The sequence below is a fragment of the Mya arenaria genome, chromosome 16, assembly GCF_026914265.1.
Source record: "Mya arenaria isolate MELC-2E11 chromosome 16, ASM2691426v1".
In the NCBI taxonomy this organism is placed as follows: Eukaryota; Metazoa; Mollusca; class Bivalvia; order Myida; family Myidae; genus Mya; species Mya arenaria.
Genome location: NC_069137.1, coordinates 6,293,875 through 6,310,375, shown reverse-complemented (window position 1 = coordinate 6,310,375; position 16,501 = coordinate 6,293,875). Strand labels below are relative to the sequence as shown.

The 16,501-nt window shown below is 33.4% G+C and overlaps 1 protein-coding gene across 1 annotated transcript; it reads left to right on the top strand.

Moving 5' to 3' along the window:
* The first annotated feature begins 3,809 nt into the window (after positions 1-3,809).
* On the top strand, positions 3,810-15,210 carry LOC128222392 (uncharacterized). The gene is made up of 10 exons (XM_052931368.1): positions 3,810-3,911; positions 5,913-5,933; positions 7,137-7,190; positions 8,230-8,265; positions 11,533-11,671; positions 12,601-12,737; positions 13,269-13,298; positions 14,072-14,110; positions 14,920-14,955; positions 15,197-15,210. Exons 1-10 carry the CDS (start codon positions 3,872-3,874, stop codon positions 15,208-15,210), a joined length of 546 nt encoding a protein of 181 aa, XP_052787328.1. The 5' UTR covers positions 3,810-3,871.
* Positions 15,211-16,501: the final 1,291 nt, after the last annotated feature.

Below are 16,501 nucleotides of genomic sequence, written 5' to 3'. Positions count from 1 at the left end.
ATATATTGTGATCTTACACTGAAAAAAATCTGTTCATTATTTAGAGGTTAATACATGGAGGTGCCGGGCCGTTGTGATTGATATTTGGCGCGAGTGTCATAAAACGGCTGAAGACGTAGTCGAATAACGTTTTGAGCATCATGATTGGAATTCGACAACCTTAATATCTAAAATAGAAAAATATATTTAATTGTAGTTTGTATCATTTTAGTTATAAAGCATTTTTATTAGCTAAAATTCTTTAAAATAATATCAATAAAATTATATAAAAGAAATGGAATTGAAACTTACTGTACATGGTTGGATGAATGATTTACTGTTGAATTGTTATAAAATGGTGCGAATACTTGCATCTCTGAGTATATCCATGTTATTATTGTGCAGTGTACTCTTGGGAAACAAAACGTCTTTTATTGATTAGAAAAATACATTGGTTCCATCAAAGAATCTATGATTAGCAAACTTTGTTAATATATTAAATACTAGGCTTTTCAATTAAAAACTGTTCAGTAATTATATTACACTAGATACAAATCATTTTTATGTTATAAAGGTCAGGAAGTGACATGTTTACATTTACATGTTTAAGGATTTGATCAGGGCTGTAATATTGCCTCCTTATTGTTTGCTATGGTCATATTGTATGAATAATAACTATTATACAGTTATAGTGGTAGCTATGTCGGTTCACGGAGGTTCATTTTCAGCGTCGCAAATTCGCCCTGAATATAAATAAATAACCTTGGTGCGTGCAATCTATGTATGATAATAATATATGCCCTAAATAAAGCAAAAACAAACTCTTCACTAAACAATTTGCTTCACTAACCTACTTGAAAAAAATAGGTGTGGAGTGAAAAATACGGTTTGGACGATTTTTACCACTATTGTGAAATGAACAAAGGAAATGCATGTAGGCGCATACATCTTATTGTCAACAATTCTAAAACCACATACTTTGTTTATGAACAGCTTAAGGTAATACATGAAGGCTTTTGAACGATGCGTCAATTTTGTGAAAACAACAAAACAGTTCACAATCCATCAAAACTGGCTTAAACGCCACATTGTTTTTCATTGAGTATCAATTTTCATCAATTATGTCTTAATTAATAAATGAAAATATTTTTAAATTTATAAATGCGAAGTCTGAGCGGACAAAATGAATATGAACAATCAATGTTAACATCACGTAATTCAATGAAATAAAACAGCAACATTATAGCATTCACCTTTTAATATATATTTTAAGATTGATATATTTATTTTAATGGATGTTTCAATCAACGTTATTTTTAATTTGTTTGTTGTTGTTTAATCTTTTTTTTTATTTTGGTTAGGGGAATAAACGAGGCCTAAAATGATTTCTCCCACCACAAATAAGTAGATCAAAAAATTTGGTAGCTGGAAATTCTTTTCTCCCATCTCAGATAAGTAGATCGGATGAATTGACCATGCTAGAAATTTTTATCTTGCCCAAAGGCAAACATAAAACAAGTACCCGTATGTAACTCCTTTTAATGGTCATCACACAAATACCTCCATTGTTGAAGACTGTCGTCTGAAGCATCAAAGTAACCTTGTCTTGTGGAAATTTTTAAAATCCAAATTAATTATATTTCGCTTCAAATGGCAACATAAAAACGTTTTCTCGCTACATTCAAGAAATAATGCTGCACTCTCATCAGAACTATCTTAAAAAAAGAAGATTTGACTATTTACATAATCTGAATCACTGCGCGCATTCTAAATATTACCACAAAACTAGGTTTCTATGATGCTACAGACGACACGTTGAATCATGTACGAGTTCTTGTACATGTTGTTGACATACATGCAAAAGTTGCATAAATATCGTTTTTGAAATTGCACATTTAAACACTTTTTATGGTTTACTGATATTTGCAGAACACAATGTTCTTGTTATTTAAAACTGTACACATATTTGGGTGGCGTAGTGCATACCTTAATGAAGTAGTGCATACCTTTATGACGTAGTGTACATCTTGATGACGTAGTGCAAACCTGGATGACGTATTGCATACCTGACATAGTGTATACATATGACGCAGTGCATACATATATGACGTAGTGCATACATTTATGACGAAGTGCATACATAAAATTAATGACGAAGTGCATACATATATGACGTAGCGCATGCATATATGACTAAGTGCATACATAAATGACGAAGTGCATGCATATATGACGAAGTGCATACATAAATGACGTAGTGCATACATAGATGACAAAGTGCATACATATATGAAGAAGCGCATGCATATATGACGAATTGCATACTTTTATGACGCAGCGCATACATATATGACGCAATGCATACATATATGATGAAGTGCATACATAAATGACAAAGTGCATACATATATGACGTAGTGCATGCATATATGACGTAGTGCATACATACATGACGTAGTGCATACATATATGACGCAGTGCATACATCGAATGCGTAATGCATGCATAAATGACGTCGAGTATTCCTTGATGACGTAGTGTTTACATGGATGACGTAGTGCATACCTTGATAACTTATTGTATATATGTATGACGTATGCATATACCTTGATGGCGTACTGCATAAATATTGCCAGCACGTACATGCGAATGTAGGACGAAATCCCCCCACCCCCGACAAAATCCCTCCCACTCATTTTTGTATAGGTGGATATAATCCCCCCATCATTTTTCAAGGCGGACATAATCCCACTCACCAATTTTACAAAACACCCATCAACAAGGTTAAGAAAAAAATATTTCCATTATTCCAATTTTGTTTATTTTATAACACATTTACACAGAATGTAATGAATATACAGTCATAACAGGTATTTAATATGCATAATTACAGCTTATTATAATTTAGGAAATTTACAAGTTTATTTAAAATATCCATGCAGCAGTTAATAGAACTAAAAAGAACCTTTTTGTCGTTTGTCTGCCTTGAAAAAAATGATGAGAGGGATTTTGTCCGCCCTTCCGTACATGAACCCATGTAAGTAGTGTTTTGCTAAAGACTTGGGGAAATATTGCCGCGCTTTCACGGTTGTTGAGTAACAATATAAACAGAACATACCTTAAACAAGAAAAACAGATCGTAAAAAATGCAGAAGGCTGGCGGAAACAATGTGTATCTTACAGTCATTACCTTAAAGCTGCACTCTCACAGATTTGCCATTTTTACAACTTTTTTATTTTTTGTCTTGGAAAAAGCAATTTTTTGCGTAAATATCCGCAAACCATTAATATAAGATTGCTGAGAAAAAATCAGATCGTAGATTTTCAAATTTCCGTTCGAATATTAATGTTTTATAGCCTAAACCGACTTACGGTTTTAAGAAAAATGCATAAAAGATCAATTTTTGAACTGAAATATAAAAATATGCGATCTTATGTTTTGTCAGCAGTCTTATTTAACTTGTTTCCATGGATTTTCGCAAAAATTAGCTCGTTCAAAGACAAAAAATAAAAAAAAGTTGTCAAAACGTTCAATCTGTGAGAGTGCAGCTTTAAAGACATACTATAATATATCACTACTTTCTGTATTAATATTGACGTTTTCCCGGTCATCGGTGTTTTGTTTTCTTATACGGTGGTCATACTAGAGATATAAAATATCAATCAAACCCACATTAATACGGAAATAATGTCCACAGTCAGATTTGATTGTCATATTATTGCCGAAAAAATGAACGAAAATACAAAAACACGCCTTTGATTAGCGCTGAGTAACTGTAAACGAATATTATCGTTATTTGGGGTTATATCCTCGACATTAATAAAGAATTGTCGGGGCTTGTTGGGCTTACTGAATAATTTTCAGAATTAATAAATATTATTATTTAGAAATATGAGTATTTTACACGGAATTTTACTTTTTGGACTTATAGGTAGGCATTACATAAATGAATACAATACAAATGATATATTTTGGTATATAGAATAAGAAATATATTAGAAAAAATATCAATTCCTAAATTAAATATTAAGGGATATGGATATTTCATGAAAAGCTCTAAAGTATATATCGATTTTTATAGTTTAATTACGATCAATTTATTTTGTATTTATTACAGCAATAAATACTGCCAAATAAAACATACTGTGAAAACTCGCTAATACGACGTCGTTCAAAATATATTCAACTAAACCCAACACATTCGAATTTTTTTTCGATATAACCGAAACATCGAGATAATGAAGTTCGATATAGCGAGTTTTGAGAGTAGTTTATTTACATTTTACAATAGCATATTGCTATTTTATATAGCCTAAGGCGATGATTGCAATTGTGTTTGTTTGTTCAAAGTTAAGTAAAGAAGTAGATTAAACCTTCTGGTTTCAAACCTCGAGGTTCTGCTAATCCCTTCAGTTGAGCTTATATCTGTTTTAGATGCAAGTCAGGGCGGCCGTTTAAATAGCATATTTAAGTACTTATCTTAAATCTGTATGGACGTCACAAATGGCGACACACTGATATTTCTTATTTCCTCAACTTTGTGGGTTTTTTTTTAGTATTGGCTTAAAGGCCTAGTTTAAGGAATGTTTGGCATGACAATCGCCTTCTGTGCATATCATGCTAATTGCACTGGCCCCTATTTCTCGAAACTTCTTAAGTCTCTTATAACAGGATTAAGCTAATCTCGCTATTTTTGTTGTTCTATAAAATGGGTTATATTAAGTTCTTCAATTTTTTTTAGAAATTATGTAGTAATAACCTGTATAATTATCAGAATAAACCATTTGTTATTTATCTAAATCCATTTGCAGTATGTATTTTTGCTAATTGAAATAAGCGACTTAAGCCTGTTTAGCTTAAAAAGTTTCGAGAAATTGGGGCCTGGTGTCACAGTAGAGGCCAATTCCTGTGTATTTGTTTATTGGCCCAGGACCATTTAGGGTCCATTTTCTTAATAAAACCTCAAAAACTGCATAGCAGGTTACTCAGATCAGAGATCTGATAAGACAATTATGTAATTAGATTAAGATCAATACACAGAGGTTCTGTACTATACACGATTATGGGGGTGGGGGGGGGGGGGTCACTTATAGAAGGATTAAACTAAGCCTTTAAGTTCAAGTCACATAAATATTTAGCAAAATAACGAAACTATGGCGCTAAGAAAATTTAAAGTGACACTCTTATTCAAAACTAATACAAACACAATGTATAAAATACATAAATTTTGAGTGATAAACCTTTAACTTCTTACTAAATAATGCCTTTATGAAAAATATATATTACTTATAACAAGATTTTAACCGTGAATTTGATAGCTGAAACGCACAAATATTAAATGATTGGTTAGTCCTAAAAGATTTACTGCGATCTACTATCGTCTCAAAACGTAGAAATACCGTTCCTTCAAATCAAACTCGGTATCCTTCATAGAAACCATTGATTTCGACATTTATTCTTGCTATTTGGTATTAAAACATTTGAATAAATTGTGGTAAATCTTATGTGGGACTGGGACCAATAACATGAAATCCTACTCCCAGTTTGGAAGTCAGAGTGCGTCTTTAAATTTACGACTTAAATTGACTAAGATCTCGATTGAATCGGCCCCGAGACCTCTGGTAAATTGCGCTAAGAAATCGGGATAACATTCAAAAGAGAACATTTAAGTAGTAAGCAATCACAATAAATGTGTGGCCTTGTTTATTGGATGTCCTGCATGTTAAGCCCTAGTTATGCATCCCTTGTTTATTGCCCTTCTGTCACAGGAAGTTTTCAATGTTCCTTTGTATTGTTTATGGACTTATTACCAATTGGGACTGTGTTCAAAGATATATTATCGACAGGTAGTGAGGGTCTTTACATTTCTCGAAATATTGACTTTATGGTTTTTGTATCAAACCGTTATAACAAATTTCTTTTCTATTTTCAGAGATATGTTTATCGCAAAGATGTAAGTATTTATTTATATAAATATACTTTTGTAAAGTGATTAAGTTTTCCCCTTTCTCACATAATTATATGTTCGGTCAATTTGTGTTTCTCTATATAATGGTTTATAAAATGACAAGAAAAGAATCTTGTGTCGGATCCTTGGAGGACACTTAAATCGGAACACATATTTAGTAGTATTTACTTCTCCACTACCCGCGATAAGGATATTATACATAGCGTGAGATGTATTATTTCTATCACGCGAGTCGTTGGTGTAGAGTCGAAACCCGTTGGCTCGAAATCGTTTGGCTCGAAATCTTTGTTGGCTCGAACAGGATGTACAGGACCGATTTCTTTAAACTGAATGTAAACGTTTCCGCCTGGCTCGAATTTTTCCGAGGCTCGAGATATTTTCGTCGGTCCCTGGAGTTCGAGCGAACGGGATTCGACTGTAGTTTCTGTTTTGTAACATACCATTATGGACAATGATCAAATAAGCTGCGTTCATATATTTGAATATCGTGTCAACATATGCTAAATCTTGAAGCAGGGCCCAAAATAGAAATGTTTGAAAAGGTCAAGTTCAACTAAGTTTTGAGCAACTATATTTTTCAGGAGTAGAACAAACATCCTTTGCAAAATATATTGGGGGTAATAAGAAGTTGAGCAAATTTTACGAAAACATATTTTGTTAGATTTCGGTTAAAATACATTTGCATTTTTTTCAGAAAAAGCGGTCAACAATATCAATACAATTTTGTGTCAAAATGCTTGAGACTACCCAATCAACAATGGATTGCTGGTTTTTGATTTTATTTTTTCAAATAAGAAAGATATTCAAGAAAACAATGCAAAAAAGTGGATTCAATTCAATTTCTGGTTACAAAAATGCAAATTTCTTTTTCAAAATACAAGCCATCACTACAAAGCCGCAAAACATTTTTGATCGAGTAGTTTTGAATTTTTTGACACAAAAACAGAGTCATTCTGTATAAAGACATTTCCGTGTGGAGTAAGATTTTATCAGATTTTTAATGAAAAATACGGAAATGTCTTCATTAAGAATTTCTATATTTTTTATAATGATGATGATGATGATTATGATGATGATGATGATAAGCCTGTTGTTGTTGTTGTTGTTGTTGCTGGTTATGCAGGTGGCCTTGGTGGTGGTAACGTTGATTATTAAAACATGAATACATGTGCTTTATTTATATTACAGTTCAGTTAAGACAACTACACTTTAACCAACCAAGATTCCAAATTCGCCGAAACAGTATGTATACTTCTATAATTCGTTATTTTCATTTATAGCATCTCATTTTAATAAACATGTATTATATATGTAGATATACACAGGTGTTTTATACTTGTATAATTCGTTATTTTCATTTATAACATCTTATCTTAATTGACATATAGTATATATGTAGATATACCCAGGTGTTTTATACTTATATAATTCGATATTTTCATTTATTGATTTTTCAAGTAAGAGATTCGACTAACTTCAAAAATTATGATTTTGATACAACTTTTTGCATTTTACCCTTAATACAAATGGGCAGCACTATTCATTCATTTGTCTCTTTAAGTTAACATTTTAACTCTGATGAAGTGCTACTTGAAGCTGCACTCTCACAGATTGAACGTTTTGACTTTTTTTTTTTTTTGCAAAATTGATGTTTTATTCATTTTTATGAAAATTAACCAAGTTAATTTTTGGCAATTCTCATATTATATCTATCATATAATTCACTTTACCATTTATTTCCATAACGTAATGCCTGACAATGTATCAAATACCATTTACTAATACTTTAAAGGTATAATGTGTTCTCGCGTTCAGTTTATATTGTTTATAAGACCTTGCACATGTGCCTTAACTGAAAATCATTGATAAGCCATTGTCTAAAAGCTCGTCCTTAAAATTGACATTTGATCAGGACATAAATATATATATTTTCTTAACAACTAAGTTCTTTAAACAATGTCATATTGTCTCGCTTTCTTGGCGAAAAACTCTTAAAGGTTTCCAAAACTTGTTTTTGAACATTTATTGTCATCATTTTTTTGGGTTATTTGTAATTTGTTAATTCAGCCTCAATTTTCTTTGAAACGGAGAGGTCACATGTATTTAAACATTGATTTCATTTCAAGTAAGAATTTTGCCAATGCGTGTTAGAAAAAAAGCATACGTTTAAAAGAGGAAAACAAAATAAAGTTTTTGTAGCATGATTTTAAAATATGTTTGACAAAGAGTTGTTTTATAAAACGTTTGACTAATTGTTTTTTATTATTTTGTATATTTAAAGCGGGAATATTTGATGCGGATCATGTGACGTTAATAGGTAAACGTGATAGATGTTTTACTGTTATTTGCTTTTCATACATCATCATCATCATCATCATCATCATCATCATGCATCATCCTTCAGCTAGCTTTATATGTCTGGTATACATGGGCCCGTTTCATTTAAATATTCTAAGCGTAACTTCCAAGATGTAGGGATATAGCAGATGGCATCAGGTTTCTTTCTTCGACTTTGCTTGTAATTTTAATACCACCAAAATGTTAAACTTATTCAAATGTATCGCAAAATTTCGTAATAAGACGCTTTTAAAATTTCACATCACGCTTTAGACCTTGAAATGGGCCCCTGGTTTCCACACTGAAAATCTTTAGCGTAGCTTTTTTCCATGGCTTGAGGCTTATTGCCTTTCAGCTTATTTGTACATATTCATTGCTCTTTGCTTTAATGTGCTCTTCATTTACACCATCAACCTCATACACGGTGTTTATCCTTGACCGAAAGAGAATATCTCCCGCCCAAAAGAAGTAGGTCTAAACAATTGTCCATGCTTGAAATCCGTATATTCGCCAGGGTCAATAACAAAAAAAATCCCGTATTTAAAAAATATATAAAAATACATTTTTACTATATTTTGTTGAAGTGAGATGGGAGAAAAAAGTATATTCAATGGCCGCTCGGGTAAGATTGGTTCATCCTTACCCTCCCGCAGGGTGTTCTGTGGAAACTCGGTAGAGTTCGTTTCCTCGAACCACCCTACACCCGGGTTTGGGTTGAACCTTTCTTATACTCTCGGCCACTGTAAATACTACCAACCTCTGCCACCACGAACACAACAGCTTGAATCCAGCAGTTATTTTTGTAAATACTTGTTTTACAAGTACATATGCAATATTTAGATAAAGTTATATTAGACAGCATTGTTTTCTTTTTTAAGTAAGTATGCAATATTTGGATTAAGTTTTGTTAGACAACGTTGTTTTCATTTAGGGCATATTAATGATAGAACAATGCCACGTTTTGAATGACGTCACGTGATATTCGTGGTGGCAGTGAAAACTGTACGGCACGGGAAGTAACCGCTGTATGGGGTTTGTGTGTTCATACCTTATCAACAAGTTACTATAGTGATGGTTATGTATTAGTCTGGTCTTTTGTTTTGATTTGTTTTCGTTATCTTCAATAAGTCAGTAAAAACTACTGGCCTAGCAGACCCTTGGCTGGTATTCAATATTTGTCTTTATTGGATCTAAGAACGATGTAGCCAATCGGATTACCTCTTATTAATAAATAGACAATACAGTGAATGAAATCAATGATGTACGACCATAAGATTAACGTAACCTAAGTGACATATTGAATATGACCCCTGAACGGGATATACAGAATGTATAAACAAAACAGACAGACCACACACGCTGTGTTGACGCCTTAGAACGACCGGCGTCAGACGAGTGTACAGGGGGTTTAAACTATGTGAATCGCGCGTAAACGCTGGCTTCCGTTATGCTTACTTTTAAATTGAATGTTGTGATAAATGTTCGGCAAAATGTGCGGTTGCACGTGCATAAAACAGTGAGCTCATGTTTTGCTAATATTTTCACAGTAATATTGAAACATTTATTACTGCATATATATTTTGATGTGCTTGTGTGGTCTGTCATGTGTGGTCTGTTAAGTCATAGTATGTCTCTTGTTTAAGTATCTTTTGGGTCTAAGCCTTGTTCTTTAGAATAGAACCTTCGACCATGTCTGGTTACTGGCCTTGACCGTTTAATGTATATTCAGTTGGTATTTCTTTATCATAAATGACAATTCGGAACTCCTCGGCCAGCGTAAACGAACTCGGATGAATATGGACGGTTTACATAGTCGATATGTTTAATTCCGCTGCAAGTAGATCGCGTAGTAATTTAATTTAGCAGTTGGACTTAATGGCTTAACTCTTGGGAACCTTAAATACTTTTGCAATTGTACACTTCACTGACCATAAATATTAACTTAGATCAATAAATACAAGCTAAAACCATACATTGAATTAAAGGTATACTTGGTAATTTTACGAACTACTTCTATTGATGTAGCGGCACACATCCGAGGCTGTTTTCGAGGAAAATGCCCGAGCAGTTCCGAATGCATACATTACATCGTCATCGTTACAAAACAGTTAATTATTTGATAACTCCAGGCTACTGGAGTTGACCGTGTTATGTACTAGTATATTTAGTTTGTTAATTTTATCATAAATGACATTGTCATCGTTACAAAACAGTTAATTATTCGATCACTCCATGCTACTGGAGTTGACCGTGTTATGTACTAGTATATTTAGTTTGTTAATTTTATCATAAATGACATTGTCATCGTTACAAAACAGTTAATTATTCGATCACTCCATGCTACTGGAGTTGACCGTGTTATATACTAGTATATTTAGTTTGTTAATTTTATCATTAATGACATTGTCATCGTTACAAAACAGTTAATTATTCGATCACTCCATGCTACTGGAGTTGACCGTGTTATGTACTAGTATATTGAGTTTGTTAATTTTATCATAAATGACATTGTCATCGTTACAAAACAGTTCTTTATATGTTTATCCCTGATATATAACCAGTTTAATAGCTTGGCGTGATGTATAAATAGAGTGGCTATTAGTGAACACTTTATCAGGACATTTTATGTAACAATGACTTATAATTTATATTAAAAGTATAATATCGCGTTCGTGGTCATTCAATACCAAATTTGTTAAGCTCGTTTAATTTATTTTTCAAAGACAATTCCTTGAGTTTATATCAATTTCTTATAGCTCGAGTTTGAAGCAAACTAAAAGTAAATTTTAACCACACTCTCGAGTCTGATTCCTGGGTCAAACTAACCAGTAATGAGTGTCCATGTGCGAGGCTACAAGAACGTTCCCCGACCGGGGATCGACCCCGGGACCTCATGGTCGGAAGGCAGACTCACTAGCTCTTACCATTTCGACTTTGAAAACTGTTTGATAAGTTTCGTATTGGATGGCCATATACTAATTTCCTTTATCAGAACGCCCGAAACAGTTGTTCTTAAAATAAATTAAATATGTTATAGTTAACAATGTTTACGCCATCTTACAAGATATATTCAGATCTACTAGCATCTTCATTTAAACTCATCAGTCTGGCTTTTTTTTAAATCATTACATTGCGAATGTTACTTTCTATAGGACTAACTAATTGATCAGCTTTAAACTAACTAGTCTGTCTTTTAAAATAATTACTTTGCGACTGCTTCTATTTATAGACCCTTTGCTATTTTTAGATCCACGCGCCTCGTTCTCGGGTGCACACGCTTCCGCATCTGCCTCGACTGGGCTTGGAATATCAACGATTAATTTAAATGAGTTGCTGAGACTTCATCACCAGTCATTGTTAAGACAACCTGCTAGACAGATTGTCCAGTAGGTCAAATAGTATAATGCACCAGTCAATTGAAACCATGCCCCCCCCCCCCCCGATCTGGGGGTATACCGGGGATAACCGGGGAAATGGGCCGTGTTTTTACCTTACAGGTGCCCCCGCAGTACTGGGTGAATACGGTGGTTTTGTCCTCGCGCCGAAATCGGGGGCATTTGGTGGGGATTTTACCAGCAGTTCGTCCCCGCAGGGCGGAGATTTTACCCGGGGTTGGCTAGACCGATAGTCAAATTCCCCGCTATTCCCCGGACCTCGGGGCCGTGGTAACAATTGACTCGTGCATAATCTTATCGATTAATAGCCTATTTATTATATTATTCATTTTTTATGTGTATAACATTTCGATTCGTAAATTTTGTAAGTTTAGCACTTGAATATCTAACTTGTACGGCAACGTTGTTCGAACTTCTGACTTGGCCACGCTGTATATGTTATTTAGTTGAAATCATACGTAATTAACACGCCTACAATATAATTTATTATGAACTTATGATAAAAATGGTATATTAAGACAGTATTGATTTTCTATTTGGCAATTAAAACTTTCACTATAGTTCGTGGCACTCGCTCTACATTTAACTTAATGGATTGATCTAAATTTAACTTTATAATTTGTCGAACGTTTGATGATACAGATGGTGTTCTTTAATAGGAGAAGTGTATCCCACTTTCAAAGTATCGGAACATATATTTGCAGTGTTAATGCTGTTTTGATAAGTTATTATTGACAAAATTAGTTGTGTGTAACCTAAAGCTTATATTCGATATTGGTCTGAATCGGATCTAGGAGCGATGTAACTAATCGGATTATATGTTAATAATAACTGGCCAATAGTGTAAATGATGTATGACCATATTGCTGGCTTGAGTCGCATATTGAATACCTTCCATTGTTTCGATTCCTGCATTTAAGGAGAAGAATAGCTGTTCCTCAGACGGTGCAACTTCCGGCTGCGCAGCCCATAACTTCGCACCTGAGCAGTGCGCATATGCCGCAGCAACAATTCGGAGGTGTACAATCACCGATTATTTATGGGCTTGACACACCAGGTAAAGAATGTAGCTTAAGTTAAACATCACTATACCTCAGACAGAGACTTAGTGCTTAAATATTTGTAAATGTGTTTTACAAATACGAATTGATAGTTTGCTGAATTCATTTACAATTGAAACCGTATAGAGGTTCAGAAATTTAACATAATATACAGAGTTAAGACTCAAAATAGATTAACCGACACAGTGAAACAATAATAAAGGCGAGATTCCGTCAATAAATTACAACGAACCGGGAACGGGCATACCGACACAAAAAAAAGTTAAGGTGATGTAATAAAGTCAAATGTTATATATAATTTTGTATTGATAAAACAATTTACGAGTATCTGTTAAAAATCGATCGTTTAAGACTGAGATCACCGATATCGATTACATAATCTCGGAATAGATTAACTTTATTGAATTTCGCTAATGAAAAATGAAGAAAACATCAAAATATTCATGATTCTGCAATATGTTTAACACTGTAATGCACATTCATCAATGCTTCGTTGAACATGTTCATCTTTTTGGCGTCTTTTTCAGATCCAAACACACCAGACACTCCAGACCTTGGTATGTTACCCTTTTTATGTAACTTGTATTTTAAAGCTGCACTCTTACAGATATACCATTTTTACTTTTTTTATTTTTTGTCTTTTACAACTTTTTTTAGGCATTTTCGCGTAAATATCTGCAACCAATGCTAAAATATTGCTGATAAAAGATCAGATCGCAGATTTGCATATATCTGTTCGAAAATACATGGCTTAAACCGACTAACGGTTTTAAGAAAAAATGTATAAAACATTAAAATTTAAACTTAAATATATAAATATGCGATCCAAACCTTTGTCAGCCGTCTTATATAACTGGTTTTCATGGCCGCAAAAATTTGCTCGTTCCATAATAAAAAATAAAAAAAAGTTTATAAACGTTCAATCTGTGAGAGTGCAGCTTTGAAAACACTTTATAATCTATATATTTAAAAGCCTCTCACCAAAAAGGTTGTTAGTTCGATCCCCAGACGGGATACTGTCTCACGACCTCTCAAAAAGGACACAAGTGCTGGTTATTGCCCAGGAAATGGACTTGAGAGAGATCCAATTCAGCTGTATTTAAAATCAAGATACAATTAATAGTTATAAACAAATGACAAAAAATTAAGAGATACATTTAATGCAGTGTTTTTTTTGTTCTTTGTTTTACCTTAATACCTGTATACCGGAGTTATTGTGTGACGTTGGTTACATGATTTTATCTTTATATCTAATAATTTCACTTAATAATACAAACATTATTTCATGTGTCACCAGGTGTTTGTAACATATAACGGTTTCTTTTTTCAGTTTATGCGCCGAGGAGTATGATGAACGACCTTCACCAGGGTAAGTGATGATGATGATGATGATGATGATGATGATGATGCTGATGCTGCTGCTGCTGATGATGATGATGATGATGATAATGATGATGATGATGATGATGATGGTGGTGGTGGTGGTGGTGGTGGTGGTAAAGGTCTAAGCAGCTGCTTATGACAGGTGACCTCTTTATCTAGGTAGGAAATTTCCGCCACTTTGTTATAACAGAGGACGATTATATCACTTTTCAACCACCATCAGTTTCATCAGTTCCATTATCTTTAAAGAAGATTAAATACAAATACAAACTATTTGTATAATGCGGTGTAATTTTAAGCGACGTTCTTGTTTATTTTATTGGGCAAAAAATACAATGAACGACATTTAACAAAACATACGAATTTGATAACCCTACATAATAAGGCAGTTTCGCATTCTTGTCGGTTTCTAACAGTTCTTGGTCATAACTACTGGTTGACGTTAAGGGTTTTCCCCTTAAAAATGGTAACCAGTTGCAAAGATTGAACCGTACGCCTGAAAACGTAATCCCCCGACCCCTGTTTCTGTTCTCTTATTAAAAGTTTAGTGTACGGACTTTTCTCATTTCGTGTTTTTTCAGTATATTTTGTGAAATTGCGACAATGAAAATAAGCGTTAACCATAAAAAAAATGAAAACAATGCGCACATTTACTGAGCAAATAATGCTCCATGTGCTTTTGAGAGAAAAGCGAAACAATAGTTTAGCCCATTTTAATATCGCCATTTTCACATTGTCCGATTTGCTCCTTTTCGCCCTATCATGAGAAAAATATATTTGTTTATGTTATTTCAGTTGAACTGTTGAAGAATCGAGCGGAAGCTGATGGAGGTGAGTTCGTGCATATTCGGTTATGCTCGGCAATGTCCGGAAGATCTTCGTATTATTTGCTGAGCGTGTTTACGTTCAGTATAAGCTTCTATTTGGATAAGTTTTGTGTTTTCAACAAACAATTTATAAAATAGAAAATGAGCTAAAAGTTTTTTATGTTTGGTTTCACCCTTTTGAAAAAATATTTATTACAACAATTACAACATTTATTTGCAGTGATATTTTGCTTGTCTATTTTCAGTCGTATTCGTGTAATGAACTGCAAGAAGCCAACCTGAATATCTGCCAACGGTAAAAATCAACCTATAACTTTTTACTATTAGCTATGATAGATATGCTTCGCCTGTGAGAGGCCTATGTTATGCCGATGAAAGTTGCTGTATTCGGCGAGTTACTGGCCTTCAATGCATACGCCATACTGGTCAGGGACCACTTTTTCGCCCGTACCAATTATTCGCCCACCCTGTAAAATTGACAGCCATGAACGTCGTTTGTAAACCTCATTTACTAAGAGTTCAAGCTGCAAACAACAGTTTATAGACGTTATGATCTTTGGGCAAATAATGTTATGATCATTAGTGTTCTTCAACAATTCCTGTATGATTGTTTTTCATACATATGATACTTAATGTTAATTGAAACTTCACTAGAAAAGCTTTTTTTTTTAAACATGGCTATTTATCAATAATATTCAAATTGCACCATATGTGTTTCAGCGGGCGATTAAACACTTGTTACCACTTAACAAAATAGAAAATACTTTACCCAAAAATACTCGCTTAAACAGAAAATGATTTTATAGATTTTACAGAAAAAAAAGATAGAAATAACATTTTTATTGACAACCAGCAGTATTGTTTCGATATTTTTCAAGGTTTACTTTTTTCTACAAGTGGGCAAATTAATGGTACAACAACACACTGTCAATTCAGTGGAGTTTACTGAGTATATTCGGCACATGAGATTTTGTTAACATAACCATACATTATAAATATTATCAAACTGATTTTTTAATCAGGAGCTTAATTTTCTTTCTGTGAAATTTTATATAGTAATATTCAATATTTCTCAAGTTATTCAAGACAAACCATCCATTTGCGGGCGAAAATGCGTCTCTAACCAGTACGCCCTGCGATGAAACTGTCCAGCAATATTCAGACATTAATTAAACAAAATGTACGTTGTATGTCCTGTGATTAATTCATATGTGCAAAATAATAGTGTCTCAATACTGATCATTGTTAACATTTCCTGATATTTTTTTTCAGGTTTCAAAACTTATCAACAAATTCACGGTGCATCCGGAAACCAAACTTTTGAAAATTATGTATCAGTGAATTGTGTATTACTATGTATCTTTTTACATCATATCTGTATATTTCTTGAGTAAAAACGAAAAATATAAGAAAGTGAATTTTTGTATTAAATACGTTTGATCTTGTCACAGAATGTTCATATATTATCCAATAGCTGTGGATAGTGTACATGCTGGGGCTGAGAAATGCATCTGGCTTGTCTTAGATGAGATCATAGGGCTGGCAGCATA